The sequence below is a fragment of the Pangasianodon hypophthalmus genome, chromosome 25 (genome assembly GCF_027358585.1).
Source record: "Pangasianodon hypophthalmus isolate fPanHyp1 chromosome 25, fPanHyp1.pri, whole genome shotgun sequence".
Taxonomy (NCBI): Eukaryota; Metazoa; Chordata; class Actinopteri; order Siluriformes; family Pangasiidae; genus Pangasianodon; species Pangasianodon hypophthalmus.
This window is the reverse complement of record NC_069734.1, coordinates 12,311,751-12,337,855: the sequence shown is the minus strand read 5'-3', so window position 1 is coordinate 12,337,855 and position 26,105 is coordinate 12,311,751. Positions and strand designations below refer to the sequence as shown.

Sequence of the window (26,105 nt, the reverse complement as noted above, 5' to 3'; positions counted from 1 at the left end):
AGACTCTGATTTAGCTTTTTTTGGAAGAATGTCTGGTCAATAACTATTCTGAACTTCTGAGCACAAAGTTATTCTTTGCGATTCTGAGCACAAAGACTTCAGGCTGGAGAACTTCAGCTTTCCAGTTTCTCAACAATGTTTTTCCTTATGAACTCAGAAGGAGGAAGAAGGAAAGCTAATGAAGGAACAACTGATTATAGCTGCTGTAACACAAGTGATAACAGGAACTAACTTGTTTTTGCAGACATTCAACAACATTAAATGCAAGTATAAATGGACAAACAGAAAACAGTCTTCGAGGTGGTAACAGTCATTCTTAAATTTTATATTTTAAATGTTTAGAAAAATCAAAATTCCATCTGCTAGCTCAGATGGATTTTAGACCAACTCACAGATGATGTCTGGTGCCTCCATGTAATCAGTGAACTCATCTTCTGTGTTGTTTTGCTCAAATTTTGCAAGTGAGCGCTTGTGGCTGGCTTCAAGAATGGTACTGAGGATGTCCAGCTTGCGGAGGTGAGGGCACAGGCTCTGGTTACGCAAAGCGTCCTCTTGGTTCATTATGGCACGCTTCAGGTGAGCTTTACCTATGGGGTAGAGCAAGATGGGGAGGTGTGAAGGGGCTTTGGGTGTCTCTCTCCTTTATTACAGTTTATAATGCCATTTTTGTGATGTAGATGGCTCAACAGTACATCCATTTCTAAACAGTGAATGGACCATTTGATTTGAAAGAAAGAAATGCTCATTTTGGAAAACAGATGTTTCATGTAGCAGCTGAATGAAAAGTAGTAGTGTGAAGGGTCTCACCTATGCGGCGCCGCTCCTGTTTCTTGCGCAGGATCTCGAGGGGAGCGCGTCCATCAGGCATTGTGTCATACACCTGAGAGAGAGCCTTCTCCTGTTTATCCTCATCATCATTGAGGGTTACTGCGCGCACACACACACGCACACACACACACATTACAATGTTGCTTTAACTTTCGCATATACATTCATTTAATTCTTTCAATGTTATTTGTTTTCATTCTCATTCATCTATTTATCCCTCATTACAGTCTTGTAATATCAGCACGCACACACACACACACACACACACACACACACACACACACACACACACACACACACACACACACACGAGTACTTATAGAAAGTCTACAAATGTAATGATCACTAATACAAAGTGACATTATAGATGAATTTATACAAGATATAGACAAGCAGTCTGCATGACACTAAACATTCCTCAATAAAGAAGCTCCAAAGAAGCAAACTTTGCTCAGTCAATGCATCTTAACTACAACTACATAAACTAAAACTGATGCAAGGAGGACAATTTTTTTGCTAAGATCCAGCAAGTCCTGTTGTAAAAGGCTTCTCTACAAAGATTCACTGTCTGAGATCTGTTTAATGTTAAAGCCGCATCCTTAAGGCATCTGTGATTTTTCAGATCTGAGCAGGGAGGCTGCCATTCCTGGCACTCAGAGAGAACTGATAAAATTTCTGCCCTCTACGTGAACAGTTTATAGTCCTGAGCCAGAAGCAACTCCCACTGTGTTTGAAAAAGAATAAAGGTTTTGCTAACAGCCATGTGTGCACTCTTGCTTTTGCTTTTGCTCTCCCCTCCCTTTCTCTTTCTCTGTCTTTTCCTTTTGACTTCTGGCTCACGCTCAGCAGGCTTCAATAACAGTTCTGTATACCGGTCTGGCCTCATTAAAATCCCTCTGAATGTAAGGTGACTCTGTTAAACTTAGTTACCCCAATTCACTGCTCCCTTGTGGAAAACGAAAGGGCTGAAAACTTGAAAATGTCTCTTTAAAAGGTTACACTGAGCTTTCAGCCAATCAGCAGATGCCAAGAGTTAACATAAGAACCTTGGGCCTCATATGTTAAAATGTGGATATAGTAATTCTATATTGTGGATACATCATTAATTCCTACAAATGATTTATAAAATCTATATAATTAATGTATGCAAGTATGTACATACAGTATGTATAATGCTTTACATACATTCACCCTCTTGACATTTTCCACCCTGAGAACACACCACAGTGAAGCATGGTGGTGGTAGCATCTGGGTTCCTTCTCGGCTATTGTACAAACGTATTAAAAATGAGGCTGCATGATTGGTTTATTGACTTACACTCATGGTCCAGTAGGGAGGTGGAAATGAAGTAATGGGCGAGTGCGCGATAATGATAGGCCTTCACTTGCGCCATTGTGAACCAGAAAAAGGGCACATTGTCTTTAACAGGGGACTGGATCATGGACTGGTGCACCTGTTCATACACTTCTTCCACCTATGAAACAATATATATACAGATCCGTGAACGTCAAAAGGTTTAAAATTTTCTAAGAAGTTTATCTGTTACCTGCAAACACAACATTTAAGCAATAAAAACACACATGAACAAGTTGTACAAAACACAAAGGACGATAATGTACAATACTGTTAGCAATGTTAACTGTGGACAAATGAATTGTCGTCTGCAAAATATATCAGTGATGTTGACTAAAACTTTTTAATTAACCCTCCAGTACAAGCTATGGGTAAGTGTGATTTGTTTAGTTTTGCCTGAAGTCATGCGGTATCAAAGCAGTACCTTGGCAGCTTCCTGTGCCATCCTGAGCAGGCTGAAGTACTCGTTGCGGATTCCAGGCAGAGTGATCTTTTCAAAAACGCACTCCTGAGCCTGAGCCAACATCATCTTTATCAGCATATTCAACATGGCTGGGCTCATGTCATAGCTGGGAGTGTGTGTAAACGTTTCCTTCAGGTGATTGAGCACACCTATAAGTTCAAGATGAGACAATCAGCATACACGCTATTATAAGCATGCTGGTGGTATAAAGAGTATCAGAAAGATCTATTGTTTAAGTAAGGAAAAACTTTGCTGTGTTTTATCTAGATAAACATCCAACTCTTCCTGTACAAATCATTAACATTATGGCACGGATCTGAGTTTCTTGTTCCCCCTCACTTATACATACATACATAATACACATATTATGGTAAAGGTAAAACATGGTTTATGGTACAAGTTACACCAAGCCAACTGTGAACTATGAAATTTGTTTTTAAGCCATCAATAACTGAATATTTGCCTCTAGCACTAATGTTTAAAAGAGACCAGAAAAAAATGGGTTCAGCTCATACTACTTTGTACTATAATAGTTCTGAAGACTAAAACGAGAAAATTGCATTTAAGGGTTTCATTCTGACTGCAGCACAGACATTTTGTCAGCCACTATCAGATCACAAACTTAATTAATTAGGCTTATGTCTGTTTAACACTGGCACTTAGCTATCCAACAACCTGATGTTCAGTGGGTGAGGAAATCACACTTGGCTAGCAAGATTTTTGCCATTTTTAGACAGATTGACCGTTTTTATTGCTGCATTTGTTAAACTGGCTCCTTACACAGCATAATCTTTGCAGGAAGACAGCCTATGCCCTATGCAAGATTTAAAAAAAAATGAAACATTTCTACTCTTTCAGTGAAAGAAATGTATGGTTTCTTCTGCACAATAACCCAGTTTTGGCCAAAACCCAGTCTTTTTTGACTGATTACCAGAACTTAGCCGCAGCGACATCCGACTGGTTTTCCCAGACCACCACACGTTTATTTTAGTTCCTTATAATGAATATAAAAGAGCAGCTCTGTGGGTGTCGGAAGTGGGGAATGATTTAAAAAATGGTGTCTGAGAGTTTATTTTAGAATTTACCATATCCAAAAATTCCTAAACCTCCTATTTAGAAAAAAAATTCTGCTTTCACAATCACACCACTGTCCGAAACGCCAATTCCCTTGCGTGGTCTGTGACTCTTATCTCTCTCTCCATTTTCTCCCGTTTCATTTTCATTTAAGACCTGAGATTCTATGCACTGGTGTCTTGGCAACAGGTGCCTTGGTAACTTAAAGTACCCTGTGGCAGCTCTGTGAGATTTACACTTGAAAAACTATAGCTGCAATTCAAGCAATCAAGCTGCAGTTCAAGCAACCATGACTTCAGTGAACTGAAATGACTGAAATTCAATATAGCTAAAAAAAAATAAAAATAAAAAAAAAAAACCCTGAGAATTAAAAAAACTGACAACATAATACTCTATAAGCAAATATCAGCAAAATTAAATACCAGCAAAAATAGATGGAACTATAGTTACGCTGTCCGTCTTAAATACATAAATTAATACAAATACAAAATATAATTTTCAATAAATGATGGTTCAGGCTGTCAGGACTAACCGGCTGATTTTTGCAAGGCGGTGATGGCGTCCTCTAGGCCGGACTGTGTGTGTCTGTCGCTGCGTGTGCCAATCTGCGTGTAAAGGGCAGCCATGTTGAACAGGATGCTGGCCTTTTCCAGGGTTATATTCTGTTGGCACACTGGCATGCCAGTGAAAGAGTCGTACCTGCACAAGCCAAATTTCACACAAAACTTATTTCCTTCTCTGGGTTTTCATGCATCACTAAATATTTCCAAGAACTCATCAGACCTGTTGTGCTTCTTACAGTGGTGTGTTGAGCGATGACACATGATGACACACTTTTAAAAGGAAGTATCTCTATAATAAAGGTACAGCTACAAGTACAGGCTGCAGTTAAATGCAACTACAGAACTGGATGAACTGTTAATAATGCTAAGCACCATAAATATTGGCAAGAAAGTCAAGGACTTTACGTAATGTTTCCTACTTACTCACTCATCAGTCAGCCTGACCCTGAACATCATGTGTCATTTCAAAAGTCATGTGACCAGCAAACACTACAAACGAACAAGCTGTGCTAATGACAAATGGAAATGCTACTTAGTGTAACTTTATACGGTTGGACTTGGAACACACCATGTGAAGAAAATGCCCATCGGGCGGTTGGGGGAGAAGAAGCGACTCTCCAGGAGGGATAGCTGGCTGAAGTAGCTGGCGAGTAGTTCGACCCCTGCATCGTTACGGCTTGGAGTGCGGCATGCCTGCTCAAAACACACATCAGATGTCCAAACGATTTTACAGATGTTCATGTATAATTCTGCAACATGTGTTATTTGTAAAGAATAAAACATGACCGGGTGTGCTATTATAGGAAAATAATCAATAATCTAAAGTCCTGAAGGGTTTTAGTCCTCTTATACCACTGTGTCATATCTTTGACAACTGGAAAGTCTAAGGATGAAAGACTTTATGCTTGATGCTTAGAAGTCAACTGTTATTGTCAATTAATACCTTTCTGAGGTCCATCAGATCATCAATTTCATCCTGAAAGCGTGTACCGTCCTCACTGTAATGCTCAAGGATGAAATCCTGCCAAAAATACGCAAAATTTTGTTGAAACCATCAGATATTATAAGGCATTCCCACGAACTGTCACATACAGACCCACCCACACATACACCCACACACACCCAAACACACATCATCCATCACTCTAAATACACAGTGGCTGAGTGCAAAGCCAGAGTCGACATAATCACACAACACTGTGTCATTACTGTAGAAATGATGGGTTACAAACTAAACCCAAACTCATTATTAGAAAACACGAAATCCCAGTTTACACATGACATTCATACTTCACATAGTACTGCACACTTTCTGCACAACAAATTAAGACTTTATCATCCTTCTTCATGCCATATTTCCTAAGAACACGTCTGTTTATCTTGCCAAAAAAATAAATAAATAAATAAATAAAACACAATCAAACCTTGAAAGGTACAGAAAAGTCCACGTCTTTTGTTTCCTTCAGGCCCAAAGGAATGAGAGGGATTATGGCTGAACCACTGTAAAAAGAAAAAAGTTCAAGAATATAAGAGCGGCAAAACGACAGGCAAGTTACAGATTCTCAAAATCAGCCATAACTCGAAGGTAGACCACCTTCTTGCCTGGTCAGAATGACAGAAATTCATTCCTGATGGGGAAAAACCACAGAGCAGTTAAATGTTAGCGTATAAAACTGCATGACTAAGGATGATCTATGATCCACTACCTATTTCTGTGTGCTGTTCCACTGTTCCAGCCTCTAAGCTGGACAATATAAAGTATCTTTTGTAATAAATAAATAAATATATACAATAGACCCTCCTAATTCATCCAGTTTTAATTGTGATCAAAATCTTTGGCCTTTTTTGTGACACAAACGAAGGTGACATTAGCGAGCTTAGCGACATACAGGGTCCGAAAATACAACCAAAAATACATCAAAATTTGAGAATACTTTCATGACAAAAATTAATTATTACCACTAAAACGGAGGAAAAGAAATTAAACAGATTTTTAGATTCAGATTTTTAAATCAACCGCTTCCAATCAAAGGTTATAACGGTCATTTAAAACATTTTACGAATGTTAAAAAAATAAATAAATCACAATACCCACAATATCTCAAGTGTATTGTGACGTAATTCTTCACGATATCGATATTAAACCTTCATATTACACAGCCCATACTGCAACCCCATATTGCCTTTTCACAAATGATATTCTGCAAGTACACAATTTTTTTTATCCCTGTATGTTCTGAATACACTACTAAGCATCTAACAGTTGCAATATTAAGAAAAATAACATGAGCATTCTGTCATGGTTTCTCACTGTTAAGTAAAAAATAAAATATTCATTCAGCTATTAGTTAAATAGCTAAAACTATTCATTACAAGCACATAACAATGAGCAGCCTTCAGACAGTTATTAGGAAGAAATATACCTACATTTAGAAACAATGCCATTTTGTTCCTACCATACACACAAAAGCACCATTTCCTGACCTGTATATAGTGTTGTGTTACATTGATTTGTCCGCCAGAGCTGTTTACACTAAAGGGCCCTACAGTCAAAAATACACTCGGAGCTGTGTGAGACACTTGTGTTTTAGACCCTGTACTCTATCTACTGTTCTATTTATTTAATCTTATCTTCAGGATTAGATACACATTGACTGCAGGTGATAGTGCGTTGTCAGGCTGCTTTATTTTGGATGCACACAGGCTGAGACTATTCTAGTAAACACGCTTACATGCACAGTCTGCTACAGAAGACAGCCGGCCCTCTTTAAGAAGGGTTTATCCTGAATTAATGGCCTTTTGCAGATGCCTGAGATTTGGGAGAAATCTCTTTCAAAGGCAATAAAGCAGGCCTCTCAAGGACGCTTTCACACACACTCACAGACACAGACACAGACACACAGACACACACACACACACACACACACACACACACACACACACACACACACACACACGGGTCTCAGCTCATTGCCATCTGACCACTAATTACTCTTTTTGTTTTTCGGTTGTTATTGGAGACGAGGAATCTCTACTAGAAAGGGACCACTTGAGCACAGACTTATAATCTCCCTCTCTCCCTCTCTCCCTCTCTCTCTCTCCCTCTCTCTCTCCCTCTCTCTCTCCCTCTCCCTCTCCCTCTCTCCCTCTCCCTCTCCCTCTCTCCCTCTCCCTCTCTCCCTCTCCCTCTCCCTCTCTCCCTCTCCCTCTCTCCCTCTCCCTCTCCCTCTCCCTCTCTCCCTCTCCCTCTCTCCCTCTCTCTCTCTAAGCTTGCAGTCTGTGAGGTTATTCTTATGAGGGACAACAACAACAAAAAAAAAAATCTACAAATAGATACAGTTTAGAGAGAGTATAACACAAAGCAAGTGTTATATAAAGCCAAGCCCAAAATGGTAAACACTAAGCTTTTAATGGTTTTAACAATAAATCATTGGTCAGAAAATTAGCAAGAATGAAACAAACACACTCCTGAGAGCTCCTGTGCCACCATTTGCTCGTATACTTTTGCTGCAGGAAAATTCACATATATAGTATTCTTGTACGCAAAGGTAAAATCATGACAATGATTAAAATGTCTGATGAAAAATTCAAACTAATACATGTGAGTGTAAAAATTTTCCAAAAATATCATCTGGGATGTTTTTTTTTTTTTTCTTAAAAGATTAGTCATTATTTGGTTATCTGCCACACCAGATGCAGCCCATTAAAGGCCACAAGGCTTAAACATTTAAAGAAATCAGAGGGAAAAGCTCTCCCATACCAAGTTCCTTTATCTAATTGTTTAATTCTTGTTAAGTTCCTGACCATTAAAGATCATTAAAAGCTTAATATTTTGCCATTTTTGGGCTTGGCCCTATTTTCTTTTGCCCGGGAATGTACATGGTCACCTGATCATCACACCAATATATGATTGCTGAACATCCCAGCAGTTGGTCCCCCTTTGCTGTTACAAACAGCCTCCAGTGTTCTGGGAAGGCTTTCCAGTAGATTTTGGAGTGTGGCTGTGTGGATTTGCACTCATTCAGCCACAAGAGCATTAGTGAGGTCGGTTGAGGAGGGCTGGGGTGGAGTCGGTGTTCCAATTCATCCCAAGCGGAAGCCATGTCTTTATGGACCTGACTTTGTGCACAGGGGCACGGTCATGCTGGAACAGGTTTGGGTCCCTTAGTTCCAGTGAAGTTCCAGTGAAACTTAATTTTACAGCATACAAAGACATTCTAGATAATTGTGTGCTTCTAACTTTGTGGTAGCAGTTTGAGGAAGAACCACATGTGGGTGTCATGTTCGGATGTCCAGATCCTTTTGGTCATATAGTGCATGTTGGGGGAAAAAAAAAAATGGATGCATGTTCACATAATCTTACAAGCCATTTGCTTTACTTTTCATTGTTTCTGCACAACACTGGCTATCAGCGTCCAGTTTCCCAAAAGCATCATAAAGCTAAGATCATCTTACGGTTAAAGAGAGTGTTCAGTGTGATACTCGCTCTAGCTATTTAACAGTGATCGTTGAAAGGCTTCACTCTTGGAGAGTACAAAGTTCCCTGAAAGTACTGCAGTACATGGATAATTCAGCCTTTCTGAGCTGCAGACACTCACTTCTTTATTCAATTTATACTGAAAGAAGTGCATTTCCTCATATCACAGCATGGCTTTTCCCACCAGCGTAAAACTTGATCTGTGTTTACACACTGTAAACCACACCCAAAGTCACTGGAAGTGATAGGCAGATCACCATTTTCACATGGACCAGAGGTCAGCGTTCTCACTCAACCAAACATGACACTACTAAGATGCCATAATGCACTTTAACGTATATAGTGTAACCCAGACCAACCCAGACCCAGACCTGTAAATCGAACCAGGCAACGAATATCTCATTCGTGTGCCACTAAAGCTTTGTGCCAAAGTTTCTCTGAAACCATCTTCTGCATGCTAAAAAACAGCAACAAGTGCAGCATTGTTCCTGAGGCAAAAAGTATTTCTTGGTATTTGTGAGGTCCCTGCATATAGTTGATTTGAGACAAGGTAACTAACGAGTCTCTCTCATTTTTCATAAACACCTTTCTCCATTCTTTTTTTTTTTTAAAAACATGTATAGAAGGTGTGTTTATGTCTACCTGTCTAACAGGCTCAAAAAGGCATGTTTGGCAGCATCTGAACCAGTTCAGCAAGCAGTGAGCAGGGGAGGCTCCTTGATTATAATCTTTCGAGAGCAAGTGTGTGTTTGTGTGTGCTTATTAAGCCTCATCTAGCATTTTCCTTAAACACCAGCCAGGTTTATCCTACGTAATGACAATAAAAAGGATTGGAGGGGGGGAGTAAGAGGTACAGAATGTCCTGGTCAGAGAGCAGTCCTCCTCTGTCCTGTATTCCTGCTGACTCATCATGGTTCTCTCTCTTTTCAGCAAACACACCACTTCACTCAGTTGATGCCTACTGTAAATCCCAAACACCACTTCCAACTCAAACAGTGGAAATTTTTCTTCTAGTTTTTCTTGTGTGCTCTTAAACTCTGGAATAGTATTTTGGAGAGCAATACTTCATTTAGAGCTAATCAAGGATTTGTTGATCTACGTTTCAGGTTCTTTCATGGTGCACGTGGCTTAATAAATCAGTGATTAAACACTTATTAAAAATATTAAAACCTGGCCTGTGATGAATAAATCACTAAACCATGACTAATCAAATAAACAGCAACAATGTTACTCTAAAAGCTACTGGTTTTGAACACCAGGCTTTTCTTATGCTTTATTACAGTTTAATCACTATTACTAGACAGTGCTAGTATTAACTGTACAATATGAATGCGGTGTCCCTAAGAATATTAGAAATAATATTTCTAATATTTCTCAACTCAAACATTCAATAATAAACAATTCGCTTATACCTATTCCTTGGTAAGATTTTCACATTTCACAGTAGAGGCATTCAAACTGGGAGAAGGAATTGCAAGGGGAGGGTGCGGTGAGAGGTGACATGGAAAGTACCAAAATACTTTTACACAATAAAAATGGCAGATGAGCCAATTGATATTTGCGTAGGTGTTTTGAACTCTCCGATATTAACGGACACTCTCCGCAAGGCCTGTACCCTTAACCCAATCTCACATGTTGGCCATTGCCAAACCTTAGTTCTCAAAAAACTGGAAAGTGGGCCTCATGGGTAAGAGTACAAAGTACACGTCTGTTTTAGAGTATTAAAAGTCAGGTCATTCAAACAAAAATGCTAAAATACCAGGTGTATAAAATTCTAAAAATATAACCAGGATTAAATGATGGTGCAACTGGGTTAAGAGATAAGCTTGGATTTTATCCAGGTGAAGGCTTAAATGTTTCTTTGTGCAACCTAGTCATAAACTAGAACATGAAACTTTAATACTGTGAAACTGAAAATATGCTTTATAAATAATAATTACTAATAATAATTAATAAGTTTAAATAAAATAAAAACTACAGTCAAAATGTTTCCTTTTGGTTACTAAGTTTAAGGTTGGATTTACATGTATGCATAGCATTAATTAGCTGCATTAATTATTGTCAATGGAAGGCACTCGCAAGGATCGTAATATGATCAGTGTGTGTGTGTGTGTGTGTGTGTGTGTGTGTGTGTGTGTGTGTGTGTACTTACTGCACATTCTGGTAAACCTCTACTGAACTGTTCAGACCTTCCAGCTGCTCCATAAGAAGCTGCAAGTTGGAGTTCACGTAACTCAACTCCAGCAGTACCATATCTCGTACTTTATTATTGGCTGTAGCCCTGAGAGAGAGGGAGACAGTGAAAGAGAGAAAATTAGAAGTTTTTGCTTTTAAGATTTCTCTGTCATTATTTTAAAAACCCTAGATTCCTGACAAGAGCTTTACTCATGGCCACTTTTTTGTGGAACAAACAAAAACAGCTGTGTCATCAGTTTTGACAAGAACCTGTATGTCCACAGCAACACACACACACACCTGTATGATTCTCTTTCTTATGCAGAGGTGCCAACATTGCTAATAATAAAATATAACCAGGATAACCATGCAAAAGTCCGGTGTGAGCGCTACTTAACAATAAGCAGCTCTTCCAGTTTTTTAAACCATCTTTTGGCCACAAGCCTGAGGCTACTGTATTTCCCAGGTCAATGTTCACCTAGATAAAAGTCAGTGCAAAGCGAAAAGTAGCCGCTACTGGAAACAAACGCGTGTCTTTCATATCCCGCATACATTCCCCTTCAGGGAACCTGCTTTTCTGCTGAGTGAATTTTATTCGTGCTTCGCCTGATCGCTGCTTTAGCTGAAAATCTCCAGAGCGAGGGGTCAAAAATAGCATACTCTACGGCTAAACAATAGATGTTTGCACCTCTGTTCAAGCATGTGGGTTGAACAGCTTTTCCCCTTTGACATTTGACATGGCAGACAACTTTGCACTTGTGTCAACCTGTCAAACTTTCAGCAACTTCAAATGAGCAGCTTAGCAATTTTCGACACACACTTGTCATAAGTACCCATAACCAGCTCAAAGTTCAGCATCAGCAAAGCATTTCTACACACACTTTAAGTAGGTAGAATAAATTCTTGCCCGTCATTTCTTTATTTGCTGTATATTAGGGGCATCTAGATGTCTTAAGAAATGATCAAGAAGTCCATTCCAGCAGATCGTCCCCCAGAATGATTTTACAATCTGCTGTACTCAACACTTTTGGCCAGTTTGTTAAACTTTCTATATAATGGTTGACCCATTGGTTTTACCAGAGGCAGGGTATTAAAGATGCCTTATAAACATTAAGTTCACTGCAAAGGAATGAAACAGAAAGAATGGCTACTGGATATCTTTCAGCTGCAACCAAGAGGCAGGATTTGAAAAATGGCCGACAAGGCAGGTGCACTACACAGCAAGTACTATGGTCCGCTCAAAAGCACACAAACGATCTCCACCAGCCATTAGCACAAGAGCTGCCCAGAAAAAGCCAGTGAGTCAGCCTTTTATCTTGGCGGATGTCCCATCGTTTCTATGTAAACAAGACAATAACTGGATTCATCTTTCTCTCAACCCTCACCTTCAAATTCAGCCTGACGTGGCCTGTTTGTTTTAGATAAGCCATTTCTCTTTGTTGAGAACCTATTTTAGTCCCGCTAACAAATACAACTGTGAATTTAGATTCTGGGTTAAACCATTTAACAAAAAGTAGCCATTAAAAGTACATCTTTACACTATAGTATGTTTAATCCACCAAAAATAATCTATGTAGAATAATTAACTGTTAATACGTTTTATTTTTAATGCCACTAAATGACTAAAACTGGTCTGGCAAAATCTCGACATCTTTACATATATTACAAATTCTGAATCACTACGTATTTGGAAACGCCTCCATGTCATTCTGACCTTCTAAATACTCGCTAGCTCCGAATTAACTGCTAGTAAAAAGGCTTGCATTTGTCAAATGTTGAAACAAGCTGGATATCAGTGCCTGAGTCTCAATTTGCATCTCATTTCTGCAATTTATTAAACATTATACCACAGCGCTGTTGCATTCTCAAATCTGATTGGTCAGAAGATTGATTAATTTTCTATCACGACAGCTCCGACAGTACCGCTGGCTACAAGACAAATCAAAAATGTTTTATTAATGTGCTTTATTCAAAACATTTTATTATTTCTATAAGAACATGTGTCAATGTTGATATGGTGGCATTTTCTGCAAAGTTTCTGTAGCATTTTGGAAGGAGTCTCCAGAGTATAAAAAAAAGATAAGTAAAGTATGTCATTCTTTAATAAATAAAACAATTATAGATGTTTGCTAATTGTTGTGGCATGAGAGGAATAAAACTATTCAGAATGGTCTGGTATTAGAAAATAATCAACTTAACAACGGTTTATTTTCCTAGAATAGCATATCCTGTCATTTTTATTCTTTACCTAGCCAAATCTATCAGAGTACACCATAATAATGAAAGCTACTTTGTTCATCACAGAAAGTAATCAAAGTTAGCTAACTAGTACAGCACACACATTCTGTGCCTAAAGGTTTCCAGATACCACATTATCATCTAATCTCAGACATGACTTGTCCTCATTTGGAGTTCTGGAGCTCATTTCCTGTCATCACTAGCTGAGCTCATATATAACTCCTGAATTAGTTTTAATGGCAGAATGAAAGTATTTCAAACAGACTAAGGTGTGCTACATTGTAAATAAGAATATCTATAATATTCTAATAGACAGTTTATTATCCTGTACATTCAAACCAACTGTCTTGAGACTAACACAGTGTCTCTGTGGAAAGTGGGAAATAACACAAAACAGGAGATCAACAGAACCTGTTCTACTGACACAAAGGCCACAGAAAGAATGCGGACATACCGAAGACATATGACTACAAGCACATGCATTCAGAAAAGAAAGAGACAGTGAAAGAGCTATTGTGATCAATTATCATTATTTATACAGCAAGCTCACATTTCACAGTTTGAAAAGTCTTCACAAAACCTTTTTTTTTCTTTTTTTTTTAAATTAAATGCCTCTTGGGTGATCGGTATACCTGTGTGAACTTTGAGAAGTACAAAGTCTCAGATAAAAATAGATCAAAAATCTCCGAGCGTTTTTGTATGCCGTTCTTTATATTGAACTGGAAGGTAAATTTCTTCACTTTCTCCAAACAAAGACTCGGTTTTCACTGGGTTCAAGCAAAAATCAGGCAATTTTAGTTTAGGAAAACAGTGAGTCAGTGAACAGGTAGTAAGCTAGTTTGGTATAACTCTGAGTGACATATTATATATATATATATATATATATATATGCTATTTTTAGCAGTTCCCTTTTCTTTTTTTTGTTTTTAGAAACCATAGCCAGCACTTCCATTAACTCATGCTTCCACAGCTGGCAAATTTCTTTTGTGTGTGTGTGTGTGTGTGTGTGTGTTCTGTTTTTATTCGGTACAAGGATGACTATGCTTAGAGTATGTACTGACCGAGCTTCGGCTTGTGTCACTGTGACCTCTGAGGATTATATCTTGTTACAGCTTTAAGTGTCAAAGGTGAAGTGCTGAACTACAGCCTTGCTCCAGGTGTCATATCTCCCATGAACCATTTAGAACTCTCTCCTTTGATGTACATTATGACCCTGTGTAAGTGGGTGTATATATAAACATGGCCCTGGCTGTACCCACACTGTTAGAATAGTGTATCCTTGACACTGGGGCCTCTAAGGGGTTGCCTTCTGTTATCCTGAGGCCCATCCTCACAGCAACAATAATCTCAAAAGAGGTTCATTAGGGATGCTCTTATCTGAAGAAATGAATGGCATGCAGTTTCCTTGTTATGAAGAGAAGGGTACTCTAGATGTGACACTGAGGCCAGATTATGTTAGGATTAATATTAAGTTTAGCTCTAGTTACAGTTCGTGAGTTCTGGGTTTCTGCATAAGCTGCTTACATCGAGTGGCTCCGATTTGGCATATATTAATAATAAAGTCAGGCTTATCAAAGACACACAACTTTTTCTTAGAACCAGACTGTTTGTTACTTAGCAAAGGGTTTACATAGTCAAGGTCGCTGATAGAAAACGTATGTGAACGTCTAGGATAATGACCTCCTCAGAAAAGAGTAACTGGAGAAAGGTTTTATAGTTAGTTCATTAGTGCGTCTAACTTTCTCTCTCAGAAAAAAACCCATATAATTGGTTGCCTGTAATTTACAATAATTTTCTTCAAGGGTAATATTACATGATCAAAAGAGATTTCACAGGGCCTCAACAGAAACCTTGTAAATCTTCAGAAGACTGGAAAAGGATTTCTAATGTCTAATGTCAGAACTGTTTACAAAGAGAAGAAATGCATATGTATGCATGTAAAACAATTCTATTATGAGACTACTTTACTTTCAGGGATCAGTGCATACTACATCTATAAAAAAAAAAAAATCTATATCACCTCTCCATGGTGTTGCATAACTCAACCTCTTTTGGGTTTTAAATCAGAGTGACAAACAGTAGACATTCTGTATTTGAGAATGACAGTCAGAGTCAGAGCTCTGACCTCAATCTCAAATAAAACTCTATAGAAAAATATAAAACAAGTTATTAAAACAAACATCCCAAGAACAGATGTGAACTGGAACAGTTTTGCACAGTGGAATGGGCTAAACTTTCTAACCACTACACAGGAGTGATCAGCAGCTTTAAAAAGGTTGTTAATCTTTGGCTTATCGGTGATGTTATATATAGACAGGTGACAAATTAAAGGAAAAACCACCATAAATTGTCTGAGTAAGGAGCTGGGCCACCACAAGCTGCCCAAACTGCTTCAAAAGCACCTTGACATAAATCACACAGATAAAGATCAAGAGCTTCTTTAAGTGTTCACATAAAAAACATCAGAATGGGCAAAAATGTGATCTCAGTGACTTTGACTACGGCAAGTTTGTTGGTGTTTCAGAAACTGCTGATCTCATGGGATTCACACACACAGTACTATCTAGAGATTACAGAGAATGGTGCAAAAAGCAAAAAACATCCAGTGAGCTGCAGTTCTGCGGGTGAAAATACCTTGCTGATGAGTAAGGTCAGAGGAAAATAGCCAGACTGATTTGAGCTACAGTAACTCGAATAACCACTCTTTACAGCCATGGTGTGCAGAAAAGCATCTCTGAATGCACAACATGGAATGGACTCCACTTCAGGTTTCACTACAGTGAAAGAACAGTAATCTGAGGAACAGGAATAATCCAAGAACAGGAAGCTGAGGCTACAGTGGGCACGGGTTCGCCAAACCTGGACAGCTGTAGATTGGAAAAAGACCAGGTGACGCTTTCCCAATCTTGAATATTCAAGATTCTGCACTAGTCACTATTTAAATGTAAACAAATTTATGATACTGATCATGGTAACCCTGTTGTACAAAAGGTCAGTATTATCCCTTCAACTGAAGCATGTGTTTAGAAAACACTCGAATGGATTTGCTCTAACATGGATCATCGCATTTTATGCAAAATTGTGGCGTCATGCCAGCTCGAATGCAGGCTGTCGTTAAAGCAAAAGGGGGACATACTAACACCAAATACTAAGAAATTCTAAGATTATTAACAGGCATTCATAATAAAAGCATTTTCATTAGTGGTCTCAAACTTTTGGACCCCACTGTATATGTTCTACAGAAAACAGTGAACTGAGGTGATTGCCAATTTAGGAAGCTTTACCATTTAACTAAATGTAAGAGTTTATTTTACATATTCCATCAATAACACTAAATAATTTGTGTGTGTTATATAATACATACTTTTTTTCTCTCACAGCTGTAAAATGCATGCTGTTTCCAGCACATTCACTCTGCATTATTATGAAAAGACAGCTGGGTCTAACAGACTTCCATCAGTAGCAGGGCTACTGGCTATCACTGATACACACCACTGTGCTGTTAAAGCCTATCTGGCTTTATTTGAATAAGAGGAAATATAATGGCGCTGATGATACTGGGCATGACAGTGTGTTTTCCCAGTGTGTGGTAACATATGTGGAAAACAGCAGAGGTGAAATATTGCATCACCTGTGTGAGCACTAGGATTTATTCTTGGACACTTTTTTGGTAATCTGTTTACACACATGAAGGAGAGCCCACTTAAGGAAATATTGTTAAGGTCAGAAATGAAACCTAGTTAAGTGTGTTATTCTAGATGGGGGAATCGACAACCTGCTCTTATGCTTTTGTACACCTACACGATTACAGCCCTGTAACAGGAAATGCAAATCTCTTTCTCTGCTACGCTGAGTCTCAATGGTTATGTCTCTAATGGCTTAGTTTGCATACTTTTAGTGTGAACAGTGGATTTACACTGGCACAGCCAGATGTAGTGGACTATTAACACCATCACAGTTTTTTTTCTTCTTTTTTTTTGTTAAATGGCCAACAGTTCAAGTGAGAGCAGTCCTATACTACAGCCACAAATTCAGAATAAAAAGTGTAGACTGGATATTTAGGACTTTAAAATCGGTTGATGTCCTTTTGGGGGCTTTTCTGGCTGCACGGTGAGAAGAGAAGAGACGAGAAGAGACGAGAAGAGACGAGAAGAGAAGAGAAGTCTATCATGGGAAACTGGAGGCCACAAGGACATCAGAGGAACTAATCACATTCTTCAACTGAAAGACCAACCCAGCGAAAGTGTGCAATACTACTGTGGAACACCAAAAACATAAAACATTGCTATAGCAACTGATAAGTCCAAGGCTTGAGTGTGCGCTTCTCTCTCTCTCTCTCTCTCACACACACAGACAGACACAACAGGAAACTAAGTTTATGGCAGTCATCTGGGTATGTAGGGTTTCCAGGCCACTAATGAAACTCTTTAGCCTCGGGCACTGTGATCACTCACTGACCTGCATGCAGTCTTGCCATTTCAGACACTAAGGTTAAACTACAAAAAACCTGATTCTGGATCAGCACAAAGGAGTAAGTGGAAGTTTAATAAGTCAGCAAGGATCGGAGGGAGAAAACCACAGAACTCCTGGCAATGTTGAATCAAGACAGAAATGAATAAACTGACTTCCTCTCATCTTCTCCATTATATCATTCATCTCATATTTTAAAGACGACTGAACCAGATGTGAGCTGATATGATCTGCTCTGATGATGGGTGTCTCCCTATTGTTTACTTCTGTTGTTTCCCCAGGAGCTGTTCTGTTACTGCTCTGGAAAATCAAATTGCATAAGACATTTCATATTAGGTAGCATCACTTTTACTCAGTGGGGTCGTACAAAGCCAAAGAAAATAGTCACAGCAAAAACTCCTTATGACAAGATTATGTTTTTCAGGTTAATTATTATCACAGCCTTCTCGAGTTTAATCAAGACAGGAAATTGATTTTGGACTCCCAGTCATAAAAACAGATAAACCACGCAATTATGTTATAGTAAATCAGGAAATAAATTGTTATTCTTGTAAGAATGAATCATAGGAAATTTAAATCCCAGCGCACCCTATTTAAAGGAAACACCCGAATATAATCTAATCCAAGAAAAGGAAAATTACATTAACAACTCTGAAGCACAAATGTAAGACGAGATGAAATATATCTAGTCTTGAGGATAAAATAAATGCTAGAATAAACACATACAGTCACAGTTATCCACATTCGACTTTGTTTAACTCCAAGAGGCCAAAGAACACAAACCCAGATGATCCAACATACTCTTATGTTTGTATTTTCCTAAGGTATGGGCGCTGAAATAAGCACACACTCGCACGCTCGCACACGGCATTCTCTCAAGGTGTGTCATTACTTGCTGTCAAACATGAGATCAGCATATAAGCCAGCCTTCAAGATGGAGACATGAGATTACTCGCATGTTTCAGCACTCACTCTTTCACGTATCATACGTTATAAAAACATCTACAGGATGGATGTGAGACAATGGCAACATTAAGACAGGATTAAGAGACAAGTGATTGACAGGATTTAAACTGCCCAGTGTAAATGTCAACAAATGGTTGTTGTCCTCCCTTCATTTCAAATTTTTGTGTGTTATGAATTAGGTGCAAAGGCTTATATGTATGTACATATATGTATAATGCTGATCCAGTGTTTTACACCAATATTTCTGACTAATACACTAATAAGTCAAGAACATTCCTTCTAGTTCATTAAATGCTGTACAAATAATAACACAGAATCAATATCTTGGAGTTAGTCATACTGAGATAACACGGCATTAACTGTACATGTGTATGTGTATGTATATGTATGTGTGTGGGTTTGCAGGTGTACATGTAAGTACGTGAGAGCCACTGCCTTTGTGCACTTGTGTGTTTGCATGTGTTACATACTTGAGGAGATTCTCAGCTCCCGCTCTCATTCTCATCTGTTTGATGATCTGCTGATTGAGTGTCGCTCTCTGGTTTTGAAGCTTACTGCGACCGGTCTGAGCCAGCGGGTTACAGCCCTGAGAGAGAGAGAGGGAGAGAGAGAGAGAGAGAGAGAGAGAGAGATTTTAAAAAGCTGAATAAAAAACAGGTGCACTAAGACTCTTAGTTAATTAATTAATACAATTATGGATACGTCTTCCATGTTCACATTTTTAATACAAATCTAAAAACCGTCGATACATCGCAGGTATGATGGACAACGTGTGTCTGGTGCTCACGTGCAGGATCTTTTATGTCAGACACCATTACGTGTTCATGGCATAAAACATCCCAGAGTGTCAGACTGAAAATATATATTAAAGCTGATCTAATGATGATCCAGTGTTTTACACCAATACTGGTCCAAAGATCAGATTGGTGGATGCCTAAATACGATTTTGACTACTACACTAATAAAAATGAATTTTTTTTAATTATATGTACTAAATACACTGTATAAACAATAACACAGAGGGACTCATAAACAGAAGCAATATATTGGAGTTAGTCATACTGAGATAACACAGCATTAACTGTTATCACTACCAGCTCTTACTCAAGGCTTAGGCATTTTAATATTATACTGTCTAAATGGCATCCATATCCTGTGTACATACTTCATACACTGTGTCACTGAAGCGTGTCGCACCCAAGACCAGCTCACAGAGAGAGAACACGTGACAGAAAGTGGAACATTCCCGGCTAAATGACATCACATTCTTCAGCCCCACCTAAATAAAGTTTGCTGAATGGAGAGGCGCATTAATCACTGTCGCTCAGGATGGGTTCTTTCTAGAAAAGCCCTCTCAACACTTACGTACACAAACATTCCACACAATACCCAGCGCCCGGCGATTATCTCACACAAAGGCACGGTACACCACTTGGTCTTGGGTCTAATACTCATATCTATGCATATAGGAAAAAAAAAAAAAACTTAGGAAGTCAATTATTTAAAAAAAATAAATAAATAAATAATAAAAAAAAAAATAAAAATCTTGCTTCGATACATTTGTCATGAAACCTGCCGAAAGTTTCTGCTGTGGATGGAGAAATAGTTAATAATATTTACTTTAGTGGGTTGGGAACATTCGCAAAGTACACACCTGCTAAAAGAGCTACAAAAACAGCCAAGTAACTACAGGACAGGTGCAGTCTAACATACACACACATTATACATGGGTTTTCATTCCAACCAAGCAGAAGCCACACCTGAGTCTACTGAAACCCAGGGTCAACTGATTAAACAGGTGGAGTCAGGTGTGGCTCCTGCTTGATTGGAGTGAAAACCTGCACCCACACCGGTCCTTTGTGGATAAGATTGGACATCCCTGGTCTACACCTTCTTGACATTTATCATGATTACTTCAGGATAGTGAAATGGTATCCTTATCACTTTGTTTGCTTGAGATAGGAGGCACATTACACCCTTCAAATGCAGAGACAAAAACCATCAGTTGGTGAACAGAAGAAACGTTCTGACCCACCAGAGACGTCCTTTTCCATCATGCTTACACAGGAATTAAACATGTTTCTAGCTCGAACAGACTCTCAAAGCGAGACTGAACTTTTGGGGGTTCTAAGGGAGCTTTCACGTGTACAGACTGTGTCTTTTACTGTGTCTGATTCAATCCCTGGTGTATTTCCCCCTTGGTGCACTTTGTTTAGACAGGTGAGAACTCAGCAACACATCACATTCAGGTGCTGTCTGAGCGAATCGGAGCGAGGTGGTCTGTTTTCAGTTTCAACTGAACTCTAGTATGGTTTGATTTCAGTGAGAAAGAGATTTGACTCTGAATCAAACCCACTGCGGGAACTGTATTTTGCCGGGTTTTTTCGGTTGCAGCATTGTTTTGTAGCTGCTGCTAAACTGAGCTATGAGGAGAAACTGAGCCAAAGGACAGAGCTGTAGCGCTGCAGAAACTCAACGTGCTCCGGATATTTGGACAGGTGAACAAAAAAACTAAATAAAGACTAGATGCAATACACAAAAAGATTATTAGTTATATAATTATCTAATCGTTTATTTAGCTCCATGCTCCAATCTCTACACATTTGCCAAAGGATCGTTTAACTTTTTGTGCCACTGATTGAAAGAGATTTACGAGCGCATTTTCAGCCCTACACGACCAAATAAATCAAAAGCAACAATTTTGCTCTGATTTCGACCTGGGAAACAGACTAACAAATATGAAAGCATCCTAAAAGGAAATGTTTCTGAAAGCAAAAGGTATAATGATGATACCAAAGTCTACATTAAAGCAGATATTACCAACTACCAAAAGAGCAGAGGCCCATTTCATTGATGAATTAGGCGACGCTCAAAACTACATATACTGTACTAGTGTTTTTTTAAGAAAAATGTGTTTGAACTTGAACAAAAGCTGTCACTATACATTTGACAACTTTCATTTTTCCTAATGAGAGGGATGGTCACTGTGGCCAAATGTGACCCAGGAGATTCCAACCCCAAATATTGTAGCAAGCATGCCATAATTTCACCAGCTTTTCACAGAGTCTCTAACAGCACAGAGTTTGTGGATCACTATGGAAAATCTGCCACAAGCAATTATCAGTCGAGTGAAACTGTATCAGGAGACCAGTAACGAGAGCTAAACAATAGGTTAGCTCTCGCTCTTTCTCTCTCTCTTGCTTTCTTCTTACACACCTATACAGTTTCTTGAAAAACAGACACCATTACTATAATTATTGCATGATGCATCCATTTTCAAGCTGATTTCAGCTTTCGCTACATTCAATACAATATGAATTCAATATGAAATTCAATATGAAAATTTCCAAAGAACAGACCCACAACTATTGCTCTCTCACTAGTTCTCATGCTAATCGTTTACTGTTTACTGTTCTGTCTGGAACACTGAGACGTAGCAGGGTTATTTTACAATTATACAACTCTTCCCAGCCTTCGGGAGAAGCCGAAACATCTGCGCTACATTAGTGTGTGTGGTTTGGCTGCATGCTGATTTTGGCTAGTTGCGACGTCAACAGAGGAAAGACAAGTAGAACATGCCGAATCTGCGATTCCTACTCTCTGGCCACAGAGACAGCTGAAGCAACGATTCAAAACCATCTCCCCAATCTGCCACTTTTACCATTATCAAATTACTCCCCACTTCTCAACTCATCTTCTATTATCCTAAAACTTTCTCACTCGATACAGATTATCTACTCTGCCAAAAGTATAGTCACAGCACAACAGCTACCAAACCAAATCTGCATCCCCTAACCCGCATTACATACTTTCCTGAAACCATCCCCACCCTCTCTTCATCTTCATGACCAAAACCACCCATCCACTTCCATTTCTTTGTGTCCCAACACCTTCCACCCACTCTGTAATATCCACAGATTAAAAGCAATCTACTAATCAAAAACATTCCTTAAATACTGACTTACTTGCCCAAAACCAACAAACCACATCTTATTCTCTACCGACCCAAAATAATCTGCATTATCTACTGTCACAAAACTATCTTGCAACATGCACGATACCAAGACCAAGTCTTACTAACAATCATCCCATAAACAAGCCCAATCCATTTTCTCTACCTGGCTACGACCTTGAGTTCATGCTGGACTTGAATTATTATACAAAAGAACTATTTGCTCTAATCACCACTCATTCTTCATCGATTGGCCTAAAACAATCTGATCAAAAACAATCATTAACCCCGATTAACCACTCATGAGCTGGCACAAAATGATCTCCGGCAAGTTATCTTCATGTTCGTGCTCATGCCGCATTATTCTGATCTACTAGTCCGAAACCATACCCCACTTATCATTATCCACTGGCCACAAACTTTTCTTATTTCATGTTATCATGTTTCAACTTATCTATAAATACTGCAAGGATCAGTTCTCTACAGTCGAAAATCTGCTTAGCTAAAATCTTCAGCTTAAGTGAAACAGGGTTTTTGTGTTTTTTTTTTTACTCCTTCATTCATCTTCAGTAAGTGCTTTATCCTGGTCATGGCTGCAATGGATTCACTCACTCAAACACTGGCCATGAGGCAAGAATACGCCCTAAATGGGACATCAGTCCATTGCAGGGCCACTACTTTTCCTTCTCTAACTCAAAATTATTCAACCACCTGTCTCTAAACCAACCCCAGTCATGGGTTCACAGCTGGACGGGTTCACAGCTGGATATTCTAGCTTTTTGAAGAGGTTCTACATGGAATAGTGTCTGAAAGGAAAATCCCATAATGCAAGATTCTACATAGAAATTTTGGCGTTTCTCCCAAAATTTCAGACTAAAGGAACCCTTAAAGTGCTCAATGGGACCTTTTTGGAACCGAATGTAAAGCTGTCAGAGTCTTGGTGACACTACAAGATGGATCAATTAATAAAATAAAATTCAAAAATGATTCAATCAGACTGATATCCTTAACTACATTCACTCTAGAACTAGATTAGTTGATTATATTTAAGTTCCAGTGCAATGGCAGTTTCCCTGTACAGTCTGCTGCTGATCAGACAAGTGCTCATGAGAACGGTCAGTTTATGTGAGACGGCGATGTTACACCCTTCAATCTCATTGTCCGAATAGTTTCTGGCTACGATACACTTTATTGGTTCCAGGAAGAACAGGACAAAGCAGAAGGGCAGATACAGTTCACAAGCAAAGCTGTGCTTCCACAGAGACAAAAGACTCTTTTCAGCACTTGGATACACATGCGGTTAGACAAAAAAGACAACACCACACGGATGAATGAGCAAATATGTGACCACACAGGTTCCTCCGCTCAGATCGGACCAGCTAAACTAACACACAAACGTCATGTTTTACATAATTACAGTCTTTACTTAATACGTATACACACACACACACACATACGCTAATAAGTGCTATTTCACTGCACTTGTTTAAGGCAGGACCATGGATTCTTAACGTTAAAATTCCAAACCAAGACTTGTATCTCATGCAAAGACAAAATCCATCATTCGTGGGAAGAACGCAGTAATGGAAAGACTTTAAAGGAATGTGTATTGGGCATAAATACCTCAAAGGAATTCATAAGCCATAACTCAGGATGTCCAGTGAGTTATGTTGTCCATTTCTCTTTCACGCTCAAAAGTAGTGCCAACTCTCCTTTCTTCTAAACAGCTTTATTTTCACTTCATGCGTTTGATCTGAAGTCATAGGCCACGGGTTTTCCAATAACAATTGGCTTGTTATTCAATCTAGGCCTATTAATAACTTTTTTTATTTTTATTTATCAAATAAAAACCAGAAAAAGCAAAAAACCTGACTCCTTCTGTTTTTATCCCACATTTGTGTGTTTCTCAAAAACATGGCAGTTCAGTTTCAGTCCTTTAGCTCAGGTTGCTGTTGTTTACATGCTGGATTACACAATAAAAAATAAATTAATAAAATACAACTAAACATAAGCTTGACATTTCTAAGTGAGAGAAAAACATTCAGTTTTTTTTTTCTTTTAAAAGCTCATTGCCTTTGGTTGTGTGCTACAATCATAACATAACAACATAACATTTCAGTGATACACACAGCTACAAAAGCATGTGCTCTTTCAGAAACCAGGCAAAGCTTACTTTTACCTTTTAACAGAGCGAGAGAGAGAGAGAGAGAGAGAGAGAAAGAGAAAGAGGGAGAGAGAGGGACACAGAGACAGACAGAGAGAAACAGAGAGAGCGACACAGAGACAGAGAGAAAAAAACTGCGAGAGAGAAACAGAGAGAGAGACAGACAGACAGAGAGAGACAGAGAGAGAGAGAGAGAGAGAGAGAGAGAGACAGACACAGAGAGACAGAGAGGGAGAGAGAAAGACAGAGAGAGAAAGAGAGAGAGCCGGAGATAGTGACACAGAGACAGAGAGAGAGAGAGAGAGGGACAGAGAAACAGACAGAGAGAGAGAAACAGAGAGAGGGAGAGAGAGATGGAGAGAGGGACACAGAGACAGAGAGAAACAGAGAGAGAGACAGAAACAGAGACAGAGAGCGAGACACGGAGAGAGAGAGACAGAGTAAAGACAGAGACAGAGAGAGAGAGAGACAGAGACAGAGAGAGAGAGAAAGACACAGTGACAGAGAGAGAGAGAGAGACGGAGAGAGGGACACAGAGACAGAGAGAGAGACAGAGTAAAGACAGAGACAGAGAGAGAGACAGAGAGAAAGACACAGTGACAGCGAGAGAGAGAGAGAGAGAGAGAGAGAGAGAGAGAGAGACGGAGAGAGGGACACAGAGACAGAGACAGAGAGAGAGACTCTGTGAGAAATGCTGAAGAAACTGGGCAGAAAGCAGGACTAGGTGAGTGGCTCAGCACACAGGTCACTTATCGAAGCCCAAACAGTCGAACGCTCACCGAAACTCTGTGACTCTCACCTTTCGGAAGTAGTCATTCTCAGCCACTCCGCTGCTCTTGCATCCGTTTGGTATTATCGCGTCCGTCATTTCTGAGATTTCAACCGCAGCACCTGGCTTTGATTAAAATTCAGAAAGTGAGAAGTTGTTCACCAGGAGATCAGCAGATGCGCATTTAACCAGGCAGTTGATTCGGAACTCGTCTTTTTCTTCTTCCTTTCAAACTCTGACTGTCCTGTGTGTGTGTGTGTGTGTGTGTGTGTGAGTGAGTGAGTAGGGGTGTGGTAGGTGAGAACGCTCCGCCCCGCACTGTGACGGAAGTGGACGCTCGCGCTCACCTGCGCCTCTGTACGTAACTTTATGCAAATTTGGAGCGACTTGACTTCAGCGACTACCAATAGGAGTGAAGACAGAGGAGCGCACGTGATCCCTCGCTTTAACCGCGCTGCATTCAAGTCACGTCGGAAAGATCGTATTTACATTGTAAAACCACCAAAAAGTCGTAATTACGAGAGGGAAACTCGGGATTTTCTTTGAGCTCCGAGTTTCCGAGTTGGGGGTGTTGTGTCAGTAAGAAAACATGGTGGAGTCGGTGGATGCAGC

The 26,105-nt window shown here is 39.3% G+C and overlaps 1 protein-coding gene across 2 annotated transcripts in view; it reads right to left on the bottom strand.

Annotated features, from left to right (window-relative positions):
- The window catches only part of rhpn2 (rhophilin, Rho GTPase binding protein 2), a 32,460-nt gene extending 6,619 nt beyond the window's left edge, over positions 1-25,841 (bottom strand). Inside the window, exons 1-11 of one of the 2 annotated variants that reach the window (XM_034299725.2) lie at positions 25,524-25,841; positions 19,079-19,194; positions 10,912-11,040; positions 5,707-5,782; positions 5,226-5,303; positions 4,851-4,975; positions 4,252-4,418; positions 2,607-2,794; positions 2,147-2,303; positions 808-927; positions 393-587 (exon numbers count right to left, since the gene is read on the bottom strand). In XM_034299725.2, coding sequence (XP_034155616.1) covers positions 393-587; positions 808-927; positions 2,147-2,303; positions 2,607-2,794; positions 4,252-4,418; positions 4,851-4,975; positions 5,226-5,303; positions 5,707-5,782; positions 10,912-11,040; positions 19,079-19,194; positions 25,524-25,592 — 1,420 coding nt within the window. In that variant the 5' untranslated portion in view covers positions 25,593-25,841. The remainder of the gene's footprint in view (positions 1-392; positions 588-807; positions 928-2,146; positions 2,304-2,606; positions 2,795-4,251; positions 4,419-4,850; positions 4,976-5,225; positions 5,304-5,706; positions 5,783-10,911; positions 11,041-19,078; positions 19,195-25,523) is intronic. The other variant, XM_034299724.2, reaches the window with a different exon arrangement.
- Positions 25,842-26,105: the final 264 nt, after the last annotated feature.